Genomic DNA, 16,219 nt, shown 5'->3' with positions numbered 1-16,219 from the left:
GGCATACATTTGGCTCGGGCACCAATGAAAAGTGGTTGAATGGCAATTCATTCATCGAGCAGTATCCACTTTTTTGGTGGGGGGAGGGGTTAATATATGTAACAAATTTAGCATTATGAAGAATATATGTCAGTAACACTTGTGAAAACGTACAGCATTACAGTGAAGGGTCTTATGAAAGTGAAAAATGTGTTTCAAAACACTGGCTCGCACTAGCACGTTGGGCCTGCACTTTGATACCACCCGGACAGTCTCCACTGGCAGCACAAGCACCACACGTAGGATACCACCATAGAGAGTGTTATTTACCAGTACTCCTGGAGCGTTCATCTGGACAGTCTCCACTGGCAGCACAAAAACCACACGTAGGATAACACCATAGAGATTGTTATTTACCAGTACTCCTGGAGCGTTCATCTGGACAGTCTCCACTGGCAGCACAAGCACCACACGTAGGATACCACCATAGAGAGTGTTATTTACCAGTACTCATGGAGCGTTCATCTGGACAGTCTCCACTGGCAGCACAAGCACCACACGTAGGATACCACCCTAGAGAGTGTTATTTACCAGTACTCCTGGAGCGTTCATCTGGACAGTCTCCACTGGCAGCACAACAACCACACGTAGGATACCACCATAGAGAGTGTTATTTACCAGTACTCCTGGAGCGTTCATCTGGACAGTCTCCACTGGCAGCACAAGCACCACACGTAGGATGCCACCATAGAGAGTGTTATTTACCAGTACTCCTGGATTGTTCATCTGGACAGTCTCCACTGGCAGCACAACAACCACACGTAGGATACCACCATAGAGATTGTTATTTACCAGTACTCCTGGAGCGTTCATCTGGACAGTCTCCACTGGCAGCACAAGCACCACACGTAGGATACCACCATAGAGAGTGTTATTTACCAGTACTCCTGGATCGTTCATCTGGACAGTCTCCACTGGCAGCACAAGCACCACACGTAAGATACCACCATAGAGAGTGTTATTTACCAGTACTACTGGATCGTTCATCTGGACAGTCTCCACTGGCAGCACAAGCACCACACGTAGGATACCACCATAAAGAGTGTTATTTACCAGTACTCCTGGAGCATTCATCTGGACAGTCTCCACTGGCAGCACAAGCACCACCCTAGAGAGTGTTATTTACCAGTACTCCTGGAGCGTTCATCTGGACCGTCTCCACTGGCAGCACAACAACCACATGTAGGATGCCAACATAGAGAGTGTTATTTACCAGTACTCCTGGAGCGTTCATCTGGACAGTCTCCACTGGCAGCACAAGCACCACACGTAGGATGCCACCATAGAGAGTGTTATTTACCAGTACTCCTGGATCGTTCATCTGGACAGTCTCCACTGGCACCACAAGCTCCACACATAGGATACCACCATAGAGATTGTTATTTACCAGTACTCCTGGAGCGTTCATCTGGACAGTCTCCACTGGCAGCACAAGCACCGCACGTAGGATACCACCATGGAGAGTGTTATTTACCAGTACTCCTGGATCGTTCATCTGGACAGTCTCCACTGGCAGCACAAGCACCACACGTAGGATACCACCATAGAGAGTGTTATTTACCAGTACTCCTGGATCGTTCATCTGGACAGTCTCCACTGGCAGCACAACAACCACACGTAGGATACCACCATAGAGAGTGTTATTTACCTGTACTCCTGGATCGTTCATCTGGACAGTCTCCAGTGGCAGCACAAACACCACACGTAGGACTGCAACAAGCACATGTTTTACTAAACCAAACTATTGGCTTTTATATCGATGCAGGGTGCAGTGGTTCCTCCCATCTACCCTGGATATATTTTCCCTCTCGGGTTACTCTTTCTGGGGGCCTTCAAGAAAGGAGGCTGTGTGGTGTCACCCTGTCCATGTGGACCTAGGAATACGGTGACCACTGAATGCTGTGCCTGGGGTGACTGTGTGTGTATTCTGCCCACAATGGATACTTATCACACATGCAAGTGTCACACTTTGGGCTCCTAGCAATCACTTGGTGGTCTGAGTGTCTGCAATGACATTGTATACCAGGACCCCACTTCCTTGATCCTCCAACAATGCATGGAGCAGTGGCGGCTGGAGAATGTTGTGACTGAAGGGGCGTAAAGAAGCGTGTGAGACTTTGCATAGTGAGGGAGCCGAACCATGCAAGGGAGGATCCCGGGGAAGGGGAAGAAGGTGGAGGGAGCCCACAAAAAATTACACAAAAATATGAATTGTGTTGAAATGGTGCACTTTATAGCAAATGTCGTGAAAAATTGGTTAAAAGTCATGCAAGTTGCAATCAGTTCTGTAAGGCAATGTGCTGGTCTTGGAAGCAAGACCACACAGAGCAACAGAGCTTCGAATCCCGGATCGGCGCTTAGAAACCGAAATCAGGTATGGTATTAGGCGCGTTATAAAAAATACGATTAAACTTAAAAATTAAAATAATGTGTATATCCTAGCCAACAGATACCAGGCCACTAACAGCACAAAGGAGCATTGTACAACATTTTCCTGCTTTCTGCCCCCACAATATATAACAGCAATGCCACTATTAAGCACATGTTCACGTTCACTTTGCACACGTTACATATGATAGTACCGACAGTGCAAAACTATATTCATGCTGGCAGTGCCCGAAATATGCCAGCATGCTGCTGTAAGACCACACTTTCATGCTGGCTGTGCCATATGCCAGGACTGCAGTGTGGAAATGTTGTCATACAGCCAGTGCCTGTATATGCCAGGATTGTCCTGAGAAAACAATGCCAGGCACATCATTCAAACGCAGTTTCTGGTGCCCATGCCTGACATTGACAACGTAACACCCCCACCCCAGCACACACATACCATATCCCCTTTCATTTGTAAAGTGCGTATGCATGACAACTTAGAATGCATTATCAAAATATGCATGTCATTTTTAAATCATTACCCAGCCCTCCCGACACAGCAGTCATATTACAGATGCCATTTTAAATAAAGTGCTGCAAAATGTTACATTTTGGGTGAAACAGCCACGGAAATGTTTTAGTTGCTAGTGCACAACAGAAAGTACTTTGTCCAACACCTGCATCTTGATGGCAAAGCAATTCCCATGCAACCTTTTCCAAATGGTTCTATTGCACTCCAACTGCCATTGAGCTAAGGTTCAGGAACACTCATCCCCAGCACAGCGCAGCATCAGGTCCAAACGCATCCCCTCTAAGCGCTGTGTGTTCAATCGGCAAAAACAGCACAACTGAAGAGCACAGGGGGGAAAACCCTGGCAGGCGGCCCCCAATAATGCCTGCCCTGAAAGGTGCCTGGCACCCTGAAGAACGGTGCTTGCAGCCCCTTTCCAATAACAGACACATGCATTAAAGACTGCCCCTGTCCCTGTCAAGGTTCTAGCAACACTCCAAGCAAACCAAGTCTCAGTATTTGTTCTTTCGCCTCCATCAATCCTTCGCTATAAATGCTGATCGTTGTACCCCCAACACTCAAAGCAGCACATATCCAAGTTTGACTCGCTTGCTTCAAGGTGGCGAGAAGGACGCTGCAGACAGAGATCCGAAGACTGACCGCCTGGTTTTCATTCAGTCAGCTACACTTTGAGCTGTGCCAAGTGTTGCGAGTGCATGAAAGAAAAAAACCCCGAATGAATTCACACGACATTGTGCCCTGTGGATTATTTCATGTAGTTTCCTTTCATGCATTCATATATATCGCGACATGCAGAATTAAGGAATTTTAAGAAACCCTTTATTCGTCCTTTAGCAAGAGCGAGTCCCTTCGTTCACAGTGCCAGCAGGCAGTACACCAGGACCAACTCTGCATGTGGGTCATAAACACACACAAGCTGCACGACCCAGGGGGCCATTCCAACACCCCGCAAAGACATGCTTTTAAGAGACTAGTTAGTGGGTGTTTACATTATGAAACACGTGCATGCATTAAAACACCAGAGAACCAATGGTGATATTTGCTTTTGCCATAAAACTATATGAGAGTTACTGAGCTTGGATTAAGGGATTCGAGTTCTCAGCTTTGGTCGCCATCACCTCCCTCCACCACGAGCCTTCCTGGCTGGCTGGGCCTGAGTGAAGAACACATTCAGCCTTACAGTGGAGTCTGCCATTAAACCCAATAGTTGTTATTCTTCTGGAACCATGGCTTTCTTCATTCTCTTCATTCTGCAGCAACATTGCCAGCTGCCGCACCCTGTCACAGTACACATTCAAATTCAATTGGTTAAAGAAATAGCCAATCAATTGTGAGCATGACTGACAGCAGACAGTGGCTTTGGATTGGCCCAGGTCTGCTGTCAGTCACACAGAAGCCGAAACGGCATGCTGGAAGTGACGAAAAGTATTCCTTGGGGTTGTTTCTTTCTTAACGCCCCCAGGCATCATTTTCAGCTGTGTCTATTGGCTTTTCAGTGCAGCCCAGGACTGCGCATGTGCAGTGGGGATGGCTGCACATTCAGTGCAGTGTCACCATGTCGACGAGTGACAGGATTTTGCAATTACTCGTGGACATAGTGGGGGAGTGTCATGGTTGGTGGGACACCACCCCTCCTGCATCCATGGGCCAGCCTCGCCTGCATGTCAGCTATTCAGGATTGGATGTGAAATAATTTACTTAAGAAAGACAGTGATAAGACAAGCGGCTTTATCACAAATCACATCCCCCATTTCTGGACCTGCATCTAGCTCCTCTATCGGACCTGCCAGTTCTTACTCTCGGTCTGTCAAAAAACCTGGGCATTCTTCCAAATCCTGACCTTTCACTTCTCCCCCAGATCAGCATTGTCAGCTCATGCTAATTCCTCCTCTAGCCCCTCAAGGACGTCCTCGATTATTTCACATCCATGAACAAGCTTGATTGCTAATGCTCTCGTCTTTTCCAGGTCGGAATTTGATGGAAAAAAAGTCTAGCATGGGCTTCCTTCCTCTTTTCTGGTTTTAAAGTCATCGGAATGTGGATGTAAATCTCACTGGCCTCGGAAAAAGCCAACAGCCTTACCTACCACCATTTGCTGCCAATCACCAAATCCAACACATTCTAGTCTCTCAGGATATAACGCCAAACTTGGAGCCACCTTGGTCTTCTTTTTGTCAAACACAGAATACTATAGAAACCACTGCTTCTCCGTGGACACACTTCTATCCACTCATCTCTCCGGCAAACTATGTTCCGAGGCCTTCCCTGACATCATTTCCCACCTGTGGAACAGCCTCCCTCCCAATATTTGGTCCACCCCTGACCAACATGCCTTGCAGATACTCTTGAAAGAGCTGGTTCCTCTAGCAGTAAATGTCTTGCTTTGACTGTGCATGCAGAGGCCACCGTGGTGATGCATGTTTTTCTATACACACACACACACAGATATCCTTGACAAAGACAAGCTACACTAGTTTTACAAGATAACCACACAGTCATTACAAAGGGGAGGAGAAGCCTATGAGGCCTAACTGCCATTAGTAAGAATATTTTACTCCACGGAACCAACAACACCAATTACATATAAAGTAGACTCTTACTACATAGTAATTTTACCTTTGAAATTCTCATAACCGGGAAGTGGAGCGATCCCCTACTTGTCACTTTGTAGGAGTGCTTCTTGGTGCATGATGGTTTCTTGATGACAGCTTTCACGGTTGTCCAACTCTAGGCCTCGAGGGCCGGAAACATGTCAGATTTTTAGGATGACCCTCATTAATTTTCATGAGATAAATTTGCATACAATGATTCTAAACGTGTGCACATTTTTTCTCATGAATGCTAATGAAAACCCGCCAGGTATCCGGCCCTCGAGGCCTGGAGTTGGACATTCCTGGAGATCTCTCTCCGAGCGGCCGGATCTTTGCCTTGGAGTGCCAGCAGGGGGCAGCAGCAGCTGAGGCTCTGGGGATCCACCCTGTCCAGGCTGGAGCTGCTGCCCCCTATTGGAACCTCATGGTGAAAGGCCTTTCTTTTCTGGGGTGGCATTACAGATATCCCACAATGTTTCAGGGTCCTCCTCAAAGTGCGCTGATTAGAGGCGGTGCTCAATTGGTCGGTGGGCCGATTTTAAAAGTAAAAACATACTCCGGAAGAGTTTATTTTGCAAAATAAACCTGGTGGTTGAGATAAGTACATACTTTCCTTTCATAAGAAGAAGACACTATGATGAAAGGCTCTTCCTACTGGTGAGAACGTGTATGCTATATTCTTGACCCTAGCTTCACAGTGCTAAGAACGTGACATACAGGCTGGTGATAACAGAGTAACGATAGAACTTGAGGCAGCCCAAACTAGGTGAAAGTAACTACTATGGGTAGAGGGGCATCAGGGTAGCGGGGACTGTGGCCAGTGTGTGGCCTAACCCCATGGACCCTCAATAACCCCGGTATTCACATTCCCAATCTTCATCTCTCACCACTGCTAGAGTCTGGATCTCACACAATGTACTGGAGTTTATGGGCCTGCTATATCGCCACAAGTATAGTCTTTTAACCTACCCAAGCACTGTTGCTTCCAGTATGAGGAGGCTCAAAAGCACCACCCCTTTTTAAAATTAAGTAATTAGCCAATTCATCTACATAGTGGCCCGTATTTCATGTGTAGAGCTTCTTCTTGAATGACGGCTCTGCAATGATTTTGAATCCTCCCATCCTCAAGGAGTGTCTTGCCACTGTCCCTTGCCCTGTGTGCGCGCCAACACTACATAATGACCCAGCAGTTCCTGGCATCTCTGGCAGTGTGGCGTGCCAGTTCCCAGGTGCAGCTGCAAATAGTGCTTGTCTGGCCCACATCAAGCATCCAGTGATAGACCCGCCACTGACTTCTTTCGTGGTGGCAAATCACTCAAGTCTCAATGTGGCAGATCATCAGTCTTGTGGTGTGCTGGTGCCAAATCACCCAAGTGCTGTTTTGCCTATTACCAAACACTGATGTCTACTGGTGCCATGTCACCCAAGTGAAAAGGTAGGTGATCAACACCAACATTTCATGAAGCATGAAAAATTGCAAAAGTCTGGTGATGCCAATTCTCCCAAATGTTATGTTGTCTGGTATCAAGTCACTGACACTTGCTGGTGCCAAATATCCAAAATCATCTTGTGAACCTTAATACAAAATCATTGAAGTCTTGCACGGGGGAACCAAATCACCCAGGTATCATGGTTCCTGCCACCCTATCACCCAGGTCCTGCAGAAGTTGGTGCCAACTCAGCCATGTGTTGTGTTGCCAGGCACCAAAACATCATTGACTTATGGTGCTTGAGTAAAGAGGAGGCACTTTGCAGATCATAAACCCCCATTTCTGCATGGCCTGTGGCCTTGTAGAGTAGAAATCCATACAGCTCTGGCTTTCCTCGCATGTGCAGGCCTAACAACAAGGGCTGGGTAACAGCCATTGGGAAGGGGCACCGAGTGGCGTTAGAAGGGTCACTGAGTGCATAGCTAGTTCCATCTTCTGGAGGAAATGCCTTCAGGGTTGTCCAACTCCAGCCCTCGAGGGTCAGGATCCTGATGGATTTTCAGGATATCCCTCATTAATATTCATGAGGAAAAATGTGCACATATTTAGAATCATTGTATGCAAATGTATCTCATCAATATCCATGAGCGGTGTCCTGAAAACCCGAAATGGATCCAGGCATCGAAGCCTGAAGTTGGACAACCCTGAGTGCAAGCCTTTGTACATTGTGCACCAGCCTCAAATTGAGCAAATTCCCAATGCTTTGTTTTTTCCTGACTTGCTGTAGTGCCAATTGGTTTGGCAATCCTGTTGGAGGTGAAACACATTCAGGGAGGCATCGAGAATACCTACTCCCCACCTGATTGGTCATTGTGTAAGAGCACAAAACATGGGGCACTCAGAAGTGTCAGGATCAATGAAGCAATTCGGTCATTCAAGGACAGTGGCAATAGCTCATCAAATACACATTACGGAGGTCTGGCTACATACAACAAGTCGCCACTCCCCTTCCGGAACCTAGCACATAATCCAGACTCCAGCCATTGGTCATCACAGGATCATACTTTAAATACCACCGTTCTGCCTTCTATTCCCACCCCCTTGGCACCCAAACCATGGCAGCCATCGAGACGGTAAAGAAAGACAAAGACAGATGACAACTACCTCCACGGCTCTCACTGTCCGCCGGCTTCACCTGGATGGGACGCGCCATCTGAAAGTGAAGGAAAGAAAGAATTAAAAATCGGCTTCTCTCCCTCATAATATACAGAAAACTGGGGGAGACTGGGTCACCGATAGTGGGAGAGATACATGCAGAACATTATTTGCATTGCAAAATATAGTGCGAAGGCCTAGGGCGGGATGCAATAAGAGGTTGTAGTCTGTGATTGGTCCGTCCCAGAATCTCCTAACGGGCACCATCTCTACTGAGAGATTAATCTGTGGTGACCAATCGGAAGAGTACCTCGAGCGGATGTTAAGGGAATACAGATTATGAATGGTCTGCAGCCCAAGACCTTCTAAAGAGATCCTTGCCTATTGGCAGAATACAGTCTGAGGATTGTCCTGAGCCGTGAACCGCCTAACAAGAATACAGTCTGCAAGGATGCGTCAGAACAGTACCACGTGAAATGAGTCATCCCTATTGAGAGAATACATGGTCTGCAGCGCAGAACCTCTTAACAAGCATCAACCCTATTCAGAGAATACAGTCTGCAAGGACACGTCAGACCAGTATTACATGAGACGCGTCATCCCTATTGAGAGAATACATGGTATGACAGTGCAGAACCTCCTAACAAGCATCAACCCTATCAGAGAATATAGTCTGCAAGGACGCGTCAGACCAGCATTACATGAGACGCGTCATCCCTGTTGAGAGAATACATGGTATGACAGTGCAGAACCTCCTAACAATCACCAACCCTATCAGAGAATATAGTCTGCAAGGACGCGTCAGACCAGCATTACATGAGACGCGTCATCCCTGTTGAGAGAATACATGGTATGACAGTGCAGAACCTCCTAACAATCACCAACCCTATCAGAGAATATAGTCTGCAAGGACGCGTCAGACCAGTATTAGATGGTATGAATGGTCTGCAGCACAGAACCGCCTAATAAGCACTGTCCCCTATTCGGAGAATACAGTCTATGACAACCTGTCATAATGGTACCTCGTTTGTCGCTCCATCCCTATTGAGAGCATACATTCTGTGATTGTTCCGCAGCCCTGAACCTCCCAATGAGCAGCATACTTATTCAGGGAACATAGCCTTCAAGGACCGGTCAGAACAGTGTCACGTGAGATGCATCATCCCTAGTGAGAGCATACAGTCTGTGGATGGTGTGAAACTTCTGACAAGATAATACAGCCTGTGAGGACCTGTCACGAGTACCTCAGAGGAGCGCCATGCCTATTGAGAGAATACAGTCTGTGAGAACATGTCATGAGTACCTCAGAGGAGCGCCGTGCCTATTGAGAGAATACAGTCTGTGAGAACATGTCATGACTACCTTGGAGGAGCGCCGTGCCTATTGAGAGAATACAGTCTGTGAGGACCTGTAACATGTACCTTGGAGGAGCGCCGTGCCTATTGAGAGAATACAGTCTGTGAGAACATGTCATGAGTACCTCGGAGGAGTGCCGTGCCTATTGAGGGAATACAGTCTGTGAGAACATGTCATGAGTACCTCAGAGGAGCGCCGTGCCTATTGAGAGAATACAGTCTGTGAGGACCTGTAACATGTACCTCGGAGGAGCGCCGTGCCTATTGAGAGAATACAGTCTGTGAGAACATGTCATGAGTACCTCGGAGGAGCGCCGTGCCTATTGAGAGAATACAGTCTGTGAGAACATGTCATGAGTACCTCGGAGGAGCGCCGTGCCTATTGAGAGAATACAGTCTGTGAGAACATGTCATGAGTACCTCGGAGGAGCGCCGTGCCTATTGAGAGAATACAGTCTGTGAGAACATGTCATGAGTACCTTGGAGGAGCGCCGTGCCTATTCAGAGAATACAGTCTGTGAGGGCCTGTAATATGTACCTCGTCGGAGCGCCGTGCCTATTGAGAGAATACAGTCTGTGAGGACCTGTAACATGTACCTCGTAGGAGCGCCGTGCCTATTGAGAGAATACAGTCTGTGAGGACCTGTAACATGTACCTCGGAGGAGTGCTGCACCTATTGAGAGAATACAGTCTGTGGATGGTTCACAGCCCAGACCTCCTAACAGATACTTTCCCCTATTCAGGGAATACAGTCTGCGAGGACCTGCCAGAAGAGTGCCTGGAAGGGGAACCATCCCTATCAATGGTCCTCAACCCAGAATCTCATTTATTTATTTATTTATTTTGATATTTGTAAAGTGCACCTAACCCGGAGGCAACTGGGCTCTGGGTTACATAGGAATGATGGTTACGGTAGTTACATATTGCAGCTGTTTACAGGCTGTGCAGTAGTTGCTCCGGTTATCCAGTAAAAGACATTTTATGCATGGCGTAACATATACAGTTGGTACCAGGTATCAGTACAGGGAGATTTGCTGGTCATATTTAAGACAAGAATTATATAGTTGTCGTTCCTCTATGTATCTTGTGAAAAGAGCCAGGTCTTAAGGCCTTTGTGGAAGAATCAAAGGGAAGGTTCTTATCGAAGCGCTAAAGGCAAAGAATTCCATTGTTTGTCCGCAATCACACGGAAGCTGCAGCCTCTGGCTTTTTGGTGCCTGAATCTAGGGATGGCAAGGAGGCATGTGTAGGCCGAGTGGGTAGGTCTATTGGTTTGGGCCTTGGAGACTTATCTAGCTAGACAGATCGGGGTACTGTTTGATAGGTATTTGTGGGTCAGAGATAAGGTTTTGAATGTAATGCAATCCTGGACCAGCAGCCAGTGGATATTGCGTCTAGCTGATATGTGATCTTTTTTAGGGATATTGAGTGCTGCTCTTACAGCATTGTTCGGGATGATTTGTAATTTGTTAATGTTGCATGAGTTAGATCCTGCAAAGAGGGAGTTGCAGTAGTCAATCCTGGACTGGCTCTGGCTAGGGTGATACAGTTGAGAAAAATGTGTAGTTCCTATTGGTAATAGAAACTCCTGTCCCCTGCACACCATTCAAGAGTGGAAAGGTGGTGATACAGTTGTCAGAGTTCAGAAATGGTCTGCTGGCGTTGATCAGTTTGTCGTTGTACGCTGCGGCCGTGGCAATGGCATTTACCTGCCTTGTTAGGGATAGCGAAGAGTCTAGATATACTCCTAAGGTTTTTACCTCTTTGGATACAGTGGGCCTCATTACGACCCAGGCGGTAAGTTACCGCCTGGGCCGTGACTTTACCACCATGGCGTAAACTGTGTTTACGCCATGGTGGTTGGTAAATCCCCATTTACCCTTCCCCATTCCCATTTTTGCCCCATAGGGCATAATGGGAGTGGGGAAGGCGTTAATTACGCCACCGTAAATTACGGTGGCGTAATTAACTCCATGGTCCCTTAGCGCCATGGATTTTAACACCTGCTGAAAGCAGGTGTAAAATCCGCCATGGCGCTAAGGGACCTCGTACTCAGGCGGTAAGGGTCGGCGCTGTTTACGCTGCCGTAAACCCCTTACCGCCTGGGTCGTAATGAGGCCCAGTGACAATGTTTCCATCAAAGCTAAAAGATTTATACGAGTCAGGGAGGTTATTTAGCCGAAATTGAGTGCCAATGAGGAGTAATTCCGTTTTCTCATCATTTAGGAAGAGCTCATGTTGCGCCATCCAGGCTTGAATGGTTAAGTATATTTTGTTCAGTGCTTTGGAGTCGGTGTTATAATTTCCAGTGATGGGCAGGAGTATTTGAGTGTCATCCATGTAGTTAGTGTATGTGACGCAACAGTTGGTCTAGGAGGTTGAAGAGTGGCTTGGTGAATATGTCATAAAGTGTTGGCGAGACACAGGAGCCTTGAGGCACTCCGCAGGTGACTGCAGCTGGGGGACTGCCGTAGTGGTTGAGAACACACTCATTAAGCGGTTGGACAAGAAGGATTGTATCCATTTTATGGCTTTGTTTGAGAAGTTGGCAGCTAGGACGGGGTGTTGGCAGAGTATATTGTGATTTATCAAATCAAAGGCTGCTGAGAGGTCGAGTAGGAGGGGGATGGCTAGATTACCCTTGTCTTTCATCTCATCCATTTGGATTTTGAGGTCTAAATGGGTGGTTTCCGTTCGATGACCAGGGCAGAGGCCAGACTGGCGGAAGCCAAGGAGATTGTGCATTTCGAAGTATCTTTGAATTTACAGGTAGTATTTTCAGGAGGAATAGTACTGTTGTAATAGGGTGGTAATTAGTGGGAACATTGGGGTCTAGTGTTGGTTTTTTAAGAAGTGGGAGTACCCAGGCTTCTTTGAGATTTTCTGGTACATTGCTAGTGGAAAAGGAGTTGTTAATCAAGGTCATGATGAAGGAGTCAAGCTCTTCGGCCCAGTCTTTTATGCGAGAGGCTGGGCAAATGTCTCCTTGACATCTGGAGGGTTTCAGGCCATTGATGATTTTGGTGGTTTCAGTGGTGGTTACAGGGGTGAATTCAAATCTGGGCATGGGGCTAGAGGGTATGGGTCGCTGATCAGGGTTTTGGTTGGCTGGGGCAAGTTTAGTTTTCTTTGCTGTGATTTTGTTTTGGACTAGGGAGATTTTGCCGAGGAGGGCATTTTGGATGTTTACGCACCATTATAGATCTTTAATACAGTGGTCTGGTGGAGGGGCTGGTGTTTTGAGTTCACGTAGAAGGGTGAAGAGTTTGCTTGTGTCAGAGTTTGCTTTTGCAATTCTCTCATTGTACGAGTTGCTTTTGGATTGGAGTATGGCTAGTTTATACTCTTTTGCCAGGGCATTGTAGCGTTGTTTGTTTGCAGGAGAGGATGTTTTTTTCCATGCGCTCTCAGTGATTCCTTTTGAAGAGCTTAAGACTTTGAGACTTGGGGTGAACCAGGAGTTTAGGTGGTCTGTTGGTTTGGGTTTCTCGGTTGCCCAAGGGTGCTACTTTGTTGACAGCGTCTTGGAGGGTTTGGTTGTAAAGAGAAACCATCACCGTGGGATCGGGGTTGGTCTGTAGGATGGTAGTTAGAGGTTGAAGCAACAGCAGTATGTTTTCTGGCGTGATGTTTCGTGAGCTTCTTGAAGGTGCATCTGAGGCTTATTGAGGCTGGATATTTAGTTGAGCTAGATCATTGATAGAGAATATGATGACATTGTGGTCTGACCAAGGGCACATATTGTTTGCTACTATATTGGTGTAGCATTTGTGATCTGCTAGCCAGTGTAGTGTGCTGCCTTAATCATGTGTGGGGTTGGATATTCAGTGGGAGAAGCCTTGAGCTTCAATGGTGATAGCAAGGGCAAGTGCCTGGGAGTAAAAAGGGTAATTGAGACCTAGGTTGACGTCTCCCATAAAGATGGCCTTAGTTCTAGTTTTGAGTCGTTTGTTTCTCTGATGGAGAGACGGGTGGTAGTTAGGAGTTTCTGCTGGCTAGTGACTAGATTGGTTGTAGTAGAAGGGGCCTTAGTTCTAGTTTTCAGTCATTCATTTTCTGATGGAGAGAAGGTGTGCATGTTAGGAGGTGCTGCTGGCTGGTGACTAGACTGGTTGTAGTAGAAGGGGCCTTAGTTCTAGTTTTGAGTCGTTTGTTTCTCTGATGGAGAGACAGGGTGGTAGTTGGGAGGTGCTGCTGGCTAGTGACTAGACTGTTTGTACTAGAAGGGGCCTTAGTTCTAGTTTAGAGTCATTTGTTTCTCTGATGGAGGGACGGGGTGCTTGTTAGGAGGTGCTGCTGGCTGGTGACTAGACTGGTTGTAGTAGAAGGGACCTTAGTTCTAGTTTTGAGTCGTTTGTTTCTCTGATGGAGAGACGGGTGGTAGTTAGGAGGTGCTGCTGGCTGGTGACTAGACTCGTTGTAGTAGAAGGGCCTTAGTTCTAGTTTTGAGTCGTTTGTTTCTCTGATGCAGAAACGGGGTGGCAGTTAGGAGGTTCTGCTGGCTGGTGACTAAACTGGTTGTAGTAGAAGGGGCCTTAGTTCTAGTTTTGAGTCATTCATTTTCTGATGGAGAGAAGGGGTGCTTGTTAGGAGGTGCTACTGGCTGATGACTAGACTGGTTGTAGTTGAAGGGGCCTTAGTTCTAGTTTTGAGTCGTTTGTTTCTCTGATGGTGAGACAGGGTGGTACTTGGGAGATGCTGCTGGCTAGTGACTAGACTGGTTGTACTAGAAGGGGCCTTAGTTCTAGTTTTGAGTCGTTTGTTTCTCTGATGGAGGGGCGGGGTGCTTGTTAGGAGATGCTGCTGGCTGGTGACTAGACTGGTTGTAGTAGAAGGGGCCTTAGTTCTAGTTTTGAGTCGTTTGTTTCTCTGATGGAGAGACGGGTGGTAGTTAGGAGGTTCTGCTGGCTGGTGACTAAACTGGTTGTAGTAGAAGGGGCCTTAGTTCTAGTTTTGAGTCGTTTGTTTCTCTGATGGAGAGACGGGTGGTAGTTAGGAGGTACTGCTGGCTAGTGACTAGACTGGTTGCAGTAGAAGGGGCCTTAGTTCTAGATCTGAGTCGTTCATTTCTCTGATTGAGAGACAGGGTGATTGTTTGGAGGTGCTGCTGGTTGGTGACTAGACAAGATGCTGGTTGCTTGTACCTATTCTCCATGGAGCATGCTGTCTTGGAGCTTAGTGCTGTCTTGTGTGCAGTGGTCTGTTGATTGGCTGAGGACTGGAGATGCAGTGCCTTGGCCAGAAGGAGTGATAGACGGGATGTGGGTAGCTTTAATCTCGAAGGAGCATTGTTTCAAGATATATGAGGCAGTCTTGTGTGCAATATTTTTCCTGTTTGTAGTAGTGTGGATTGGCCATGCCGAGGAAGGAAGGGTGATGATTGAATGTTTTGTGAGTTGGGAAGCACAAGTGCCATTTTTAAGGAGAGTAGGTGTTTACATTTGGTGATGGAGAGTGGCAAGTAGTTGCTAGGGTGATTTGTTGGCTCAAGGGCAGCAGTAGATTAGAGTGCCAGAGCGGGAATAGGGCTAGCCATTATGCATGGTTCTTTGGACTGTGTTGACTATTGTGTACATGGCGGGTCTAAGCTAGGGAGGCTTGACAGGGGATGTGTCAAGGCCAAAATGGCCTGAAAACATTTAGAAAAACACATCTAAATTGGTAAAGGGCCTGCAAGCATTTAGAAAAACACATCTAAATTGGTAAAGGGCCTGCAAACATTTTAAAACACATCTAGATTTGATTGGGTCCAGGAGCCTGCAAACATTAAAAACTCATCTAAATTGGTAGAGGGCCTGCAAACATTTAAAAATACATCTAGATTTGATTGGGGAATGGGGCCTGCAAACATTGAAAAGAATGGATCAGACATCATACAGAAGAGCACCCTGAGGATCAGTAGTGCACGACATTAAGAACGTACGTGATAGAATGCTTCGTTTGGTTCAAGTCTCAGAGGGCAGCACGGTCAAGTGTTTTTCAGAGCTGGTTGAGTGAATTCCGACAGGATTTGGTGAGACACAAGGCTTTTTAGTCGATCTGCCCAGTAAGACATATGTGAGGAGTTGGCTACATACTGCATGGAGAATGAGTGCAGGCTTGGTAGGTTTGTGTGGAGATTAGCTGTTACCTGGGTTCAGCTAACCGTTGATGGAGATTGGTTCCTGGTAATATTGGTAGAGAGGAGGGCGTGGGGCAGACTGTAGCTCCTACATGCTCTGACAGGCTCAGACAGAGCCTTGGTTGTGGGCCTTTGGAGGGGCCGGGCATCCTTGCCAGCCGGCTTCAGTGATTGGGCCTTTCAGTGTTGCGCTGGCCAATCACGTCTCTGGCTGGTCGGGGAAAGGCAGGCACACTACGTTCAAGCTATGTGGCTGCCATGCTCAAGGTCCTCAGAGCTTACAGGGCCTCAGTGCTGCCTGGTGGCAGAATTCAAATATGAGCTCCAGGGACAGCTTCAGTAGCGCTGCCGGAGCGTGTTCACAGAGTGAGGGATGGTGCTGCCAGTGATGCAGCTTTGGCAAATACAGGGCGCTGAGTGTGCCTATTCACATTTTTTAGCCCAAATGTGCTTGATGCTCCATGTAGGTGCAAGCGCTGCTCCTGCAGCCTCATGGTGGGAGGTGGGGTGGTCGCTGATGTGGTGCATCACGATGCATCCTTCACATAATACAGTTTGTGATGAACTTTCAGAACAGCACCGCTTGAGGTGCACCACCCCTTAAAAATATAGGAAGGGTCCA

General features: G+C 47.2%; 1 protein-coding gene across 5 annotated transcripts in view; it reads right to left on the bottom strand.

The window, feature by feature from the left end:
• Window positions 1–16,219, bottom strand: part of CELF5 (CUGBP Elav-like family member 5) — a 473,699-nt gene that overhangs the window by 246,082 nt on the left and 211,398 nt on the right. For 3 of the 5 annotated variants that reach the window (XM_069648428.1, XM_069648412.1, XM_069648445.1), the window contains exon 3: window positions 8,127–8,178. In XM_069648428.1, the coding sequence (XP_069504529.1) occupies window positions 8,127–8,178 (52 nt within the window). The remainder of the gene's footprint in view (window positions 1–8,126; window positions 8,179–16,219) is intronic. The other 2 variants (XM_069648437.1, XM_069648420.1) reach the window with 1 other exon arrangement.

This window comes from Ambystoma mexicanum, chromosome 1p (assembly GCF_040938575.1).
Source record: "Ambystoma mexicanum isolate Mex_15411 chromosome 1p, UKY_AmexF1_1, whole genome shotgun sequence".
Taxonomy (NCBI): domain Eukaryota; kingdom Metazoa; phylum Chordata; class Amphibia; order Caudata; family Ambystomatidae; genus Ambystoma; species Ambystoma mexicanum.
Note: the sequence above shows the minus strand (reverse complement) of the source record. Positions and strands in the feature narration are given on the sequence as shown.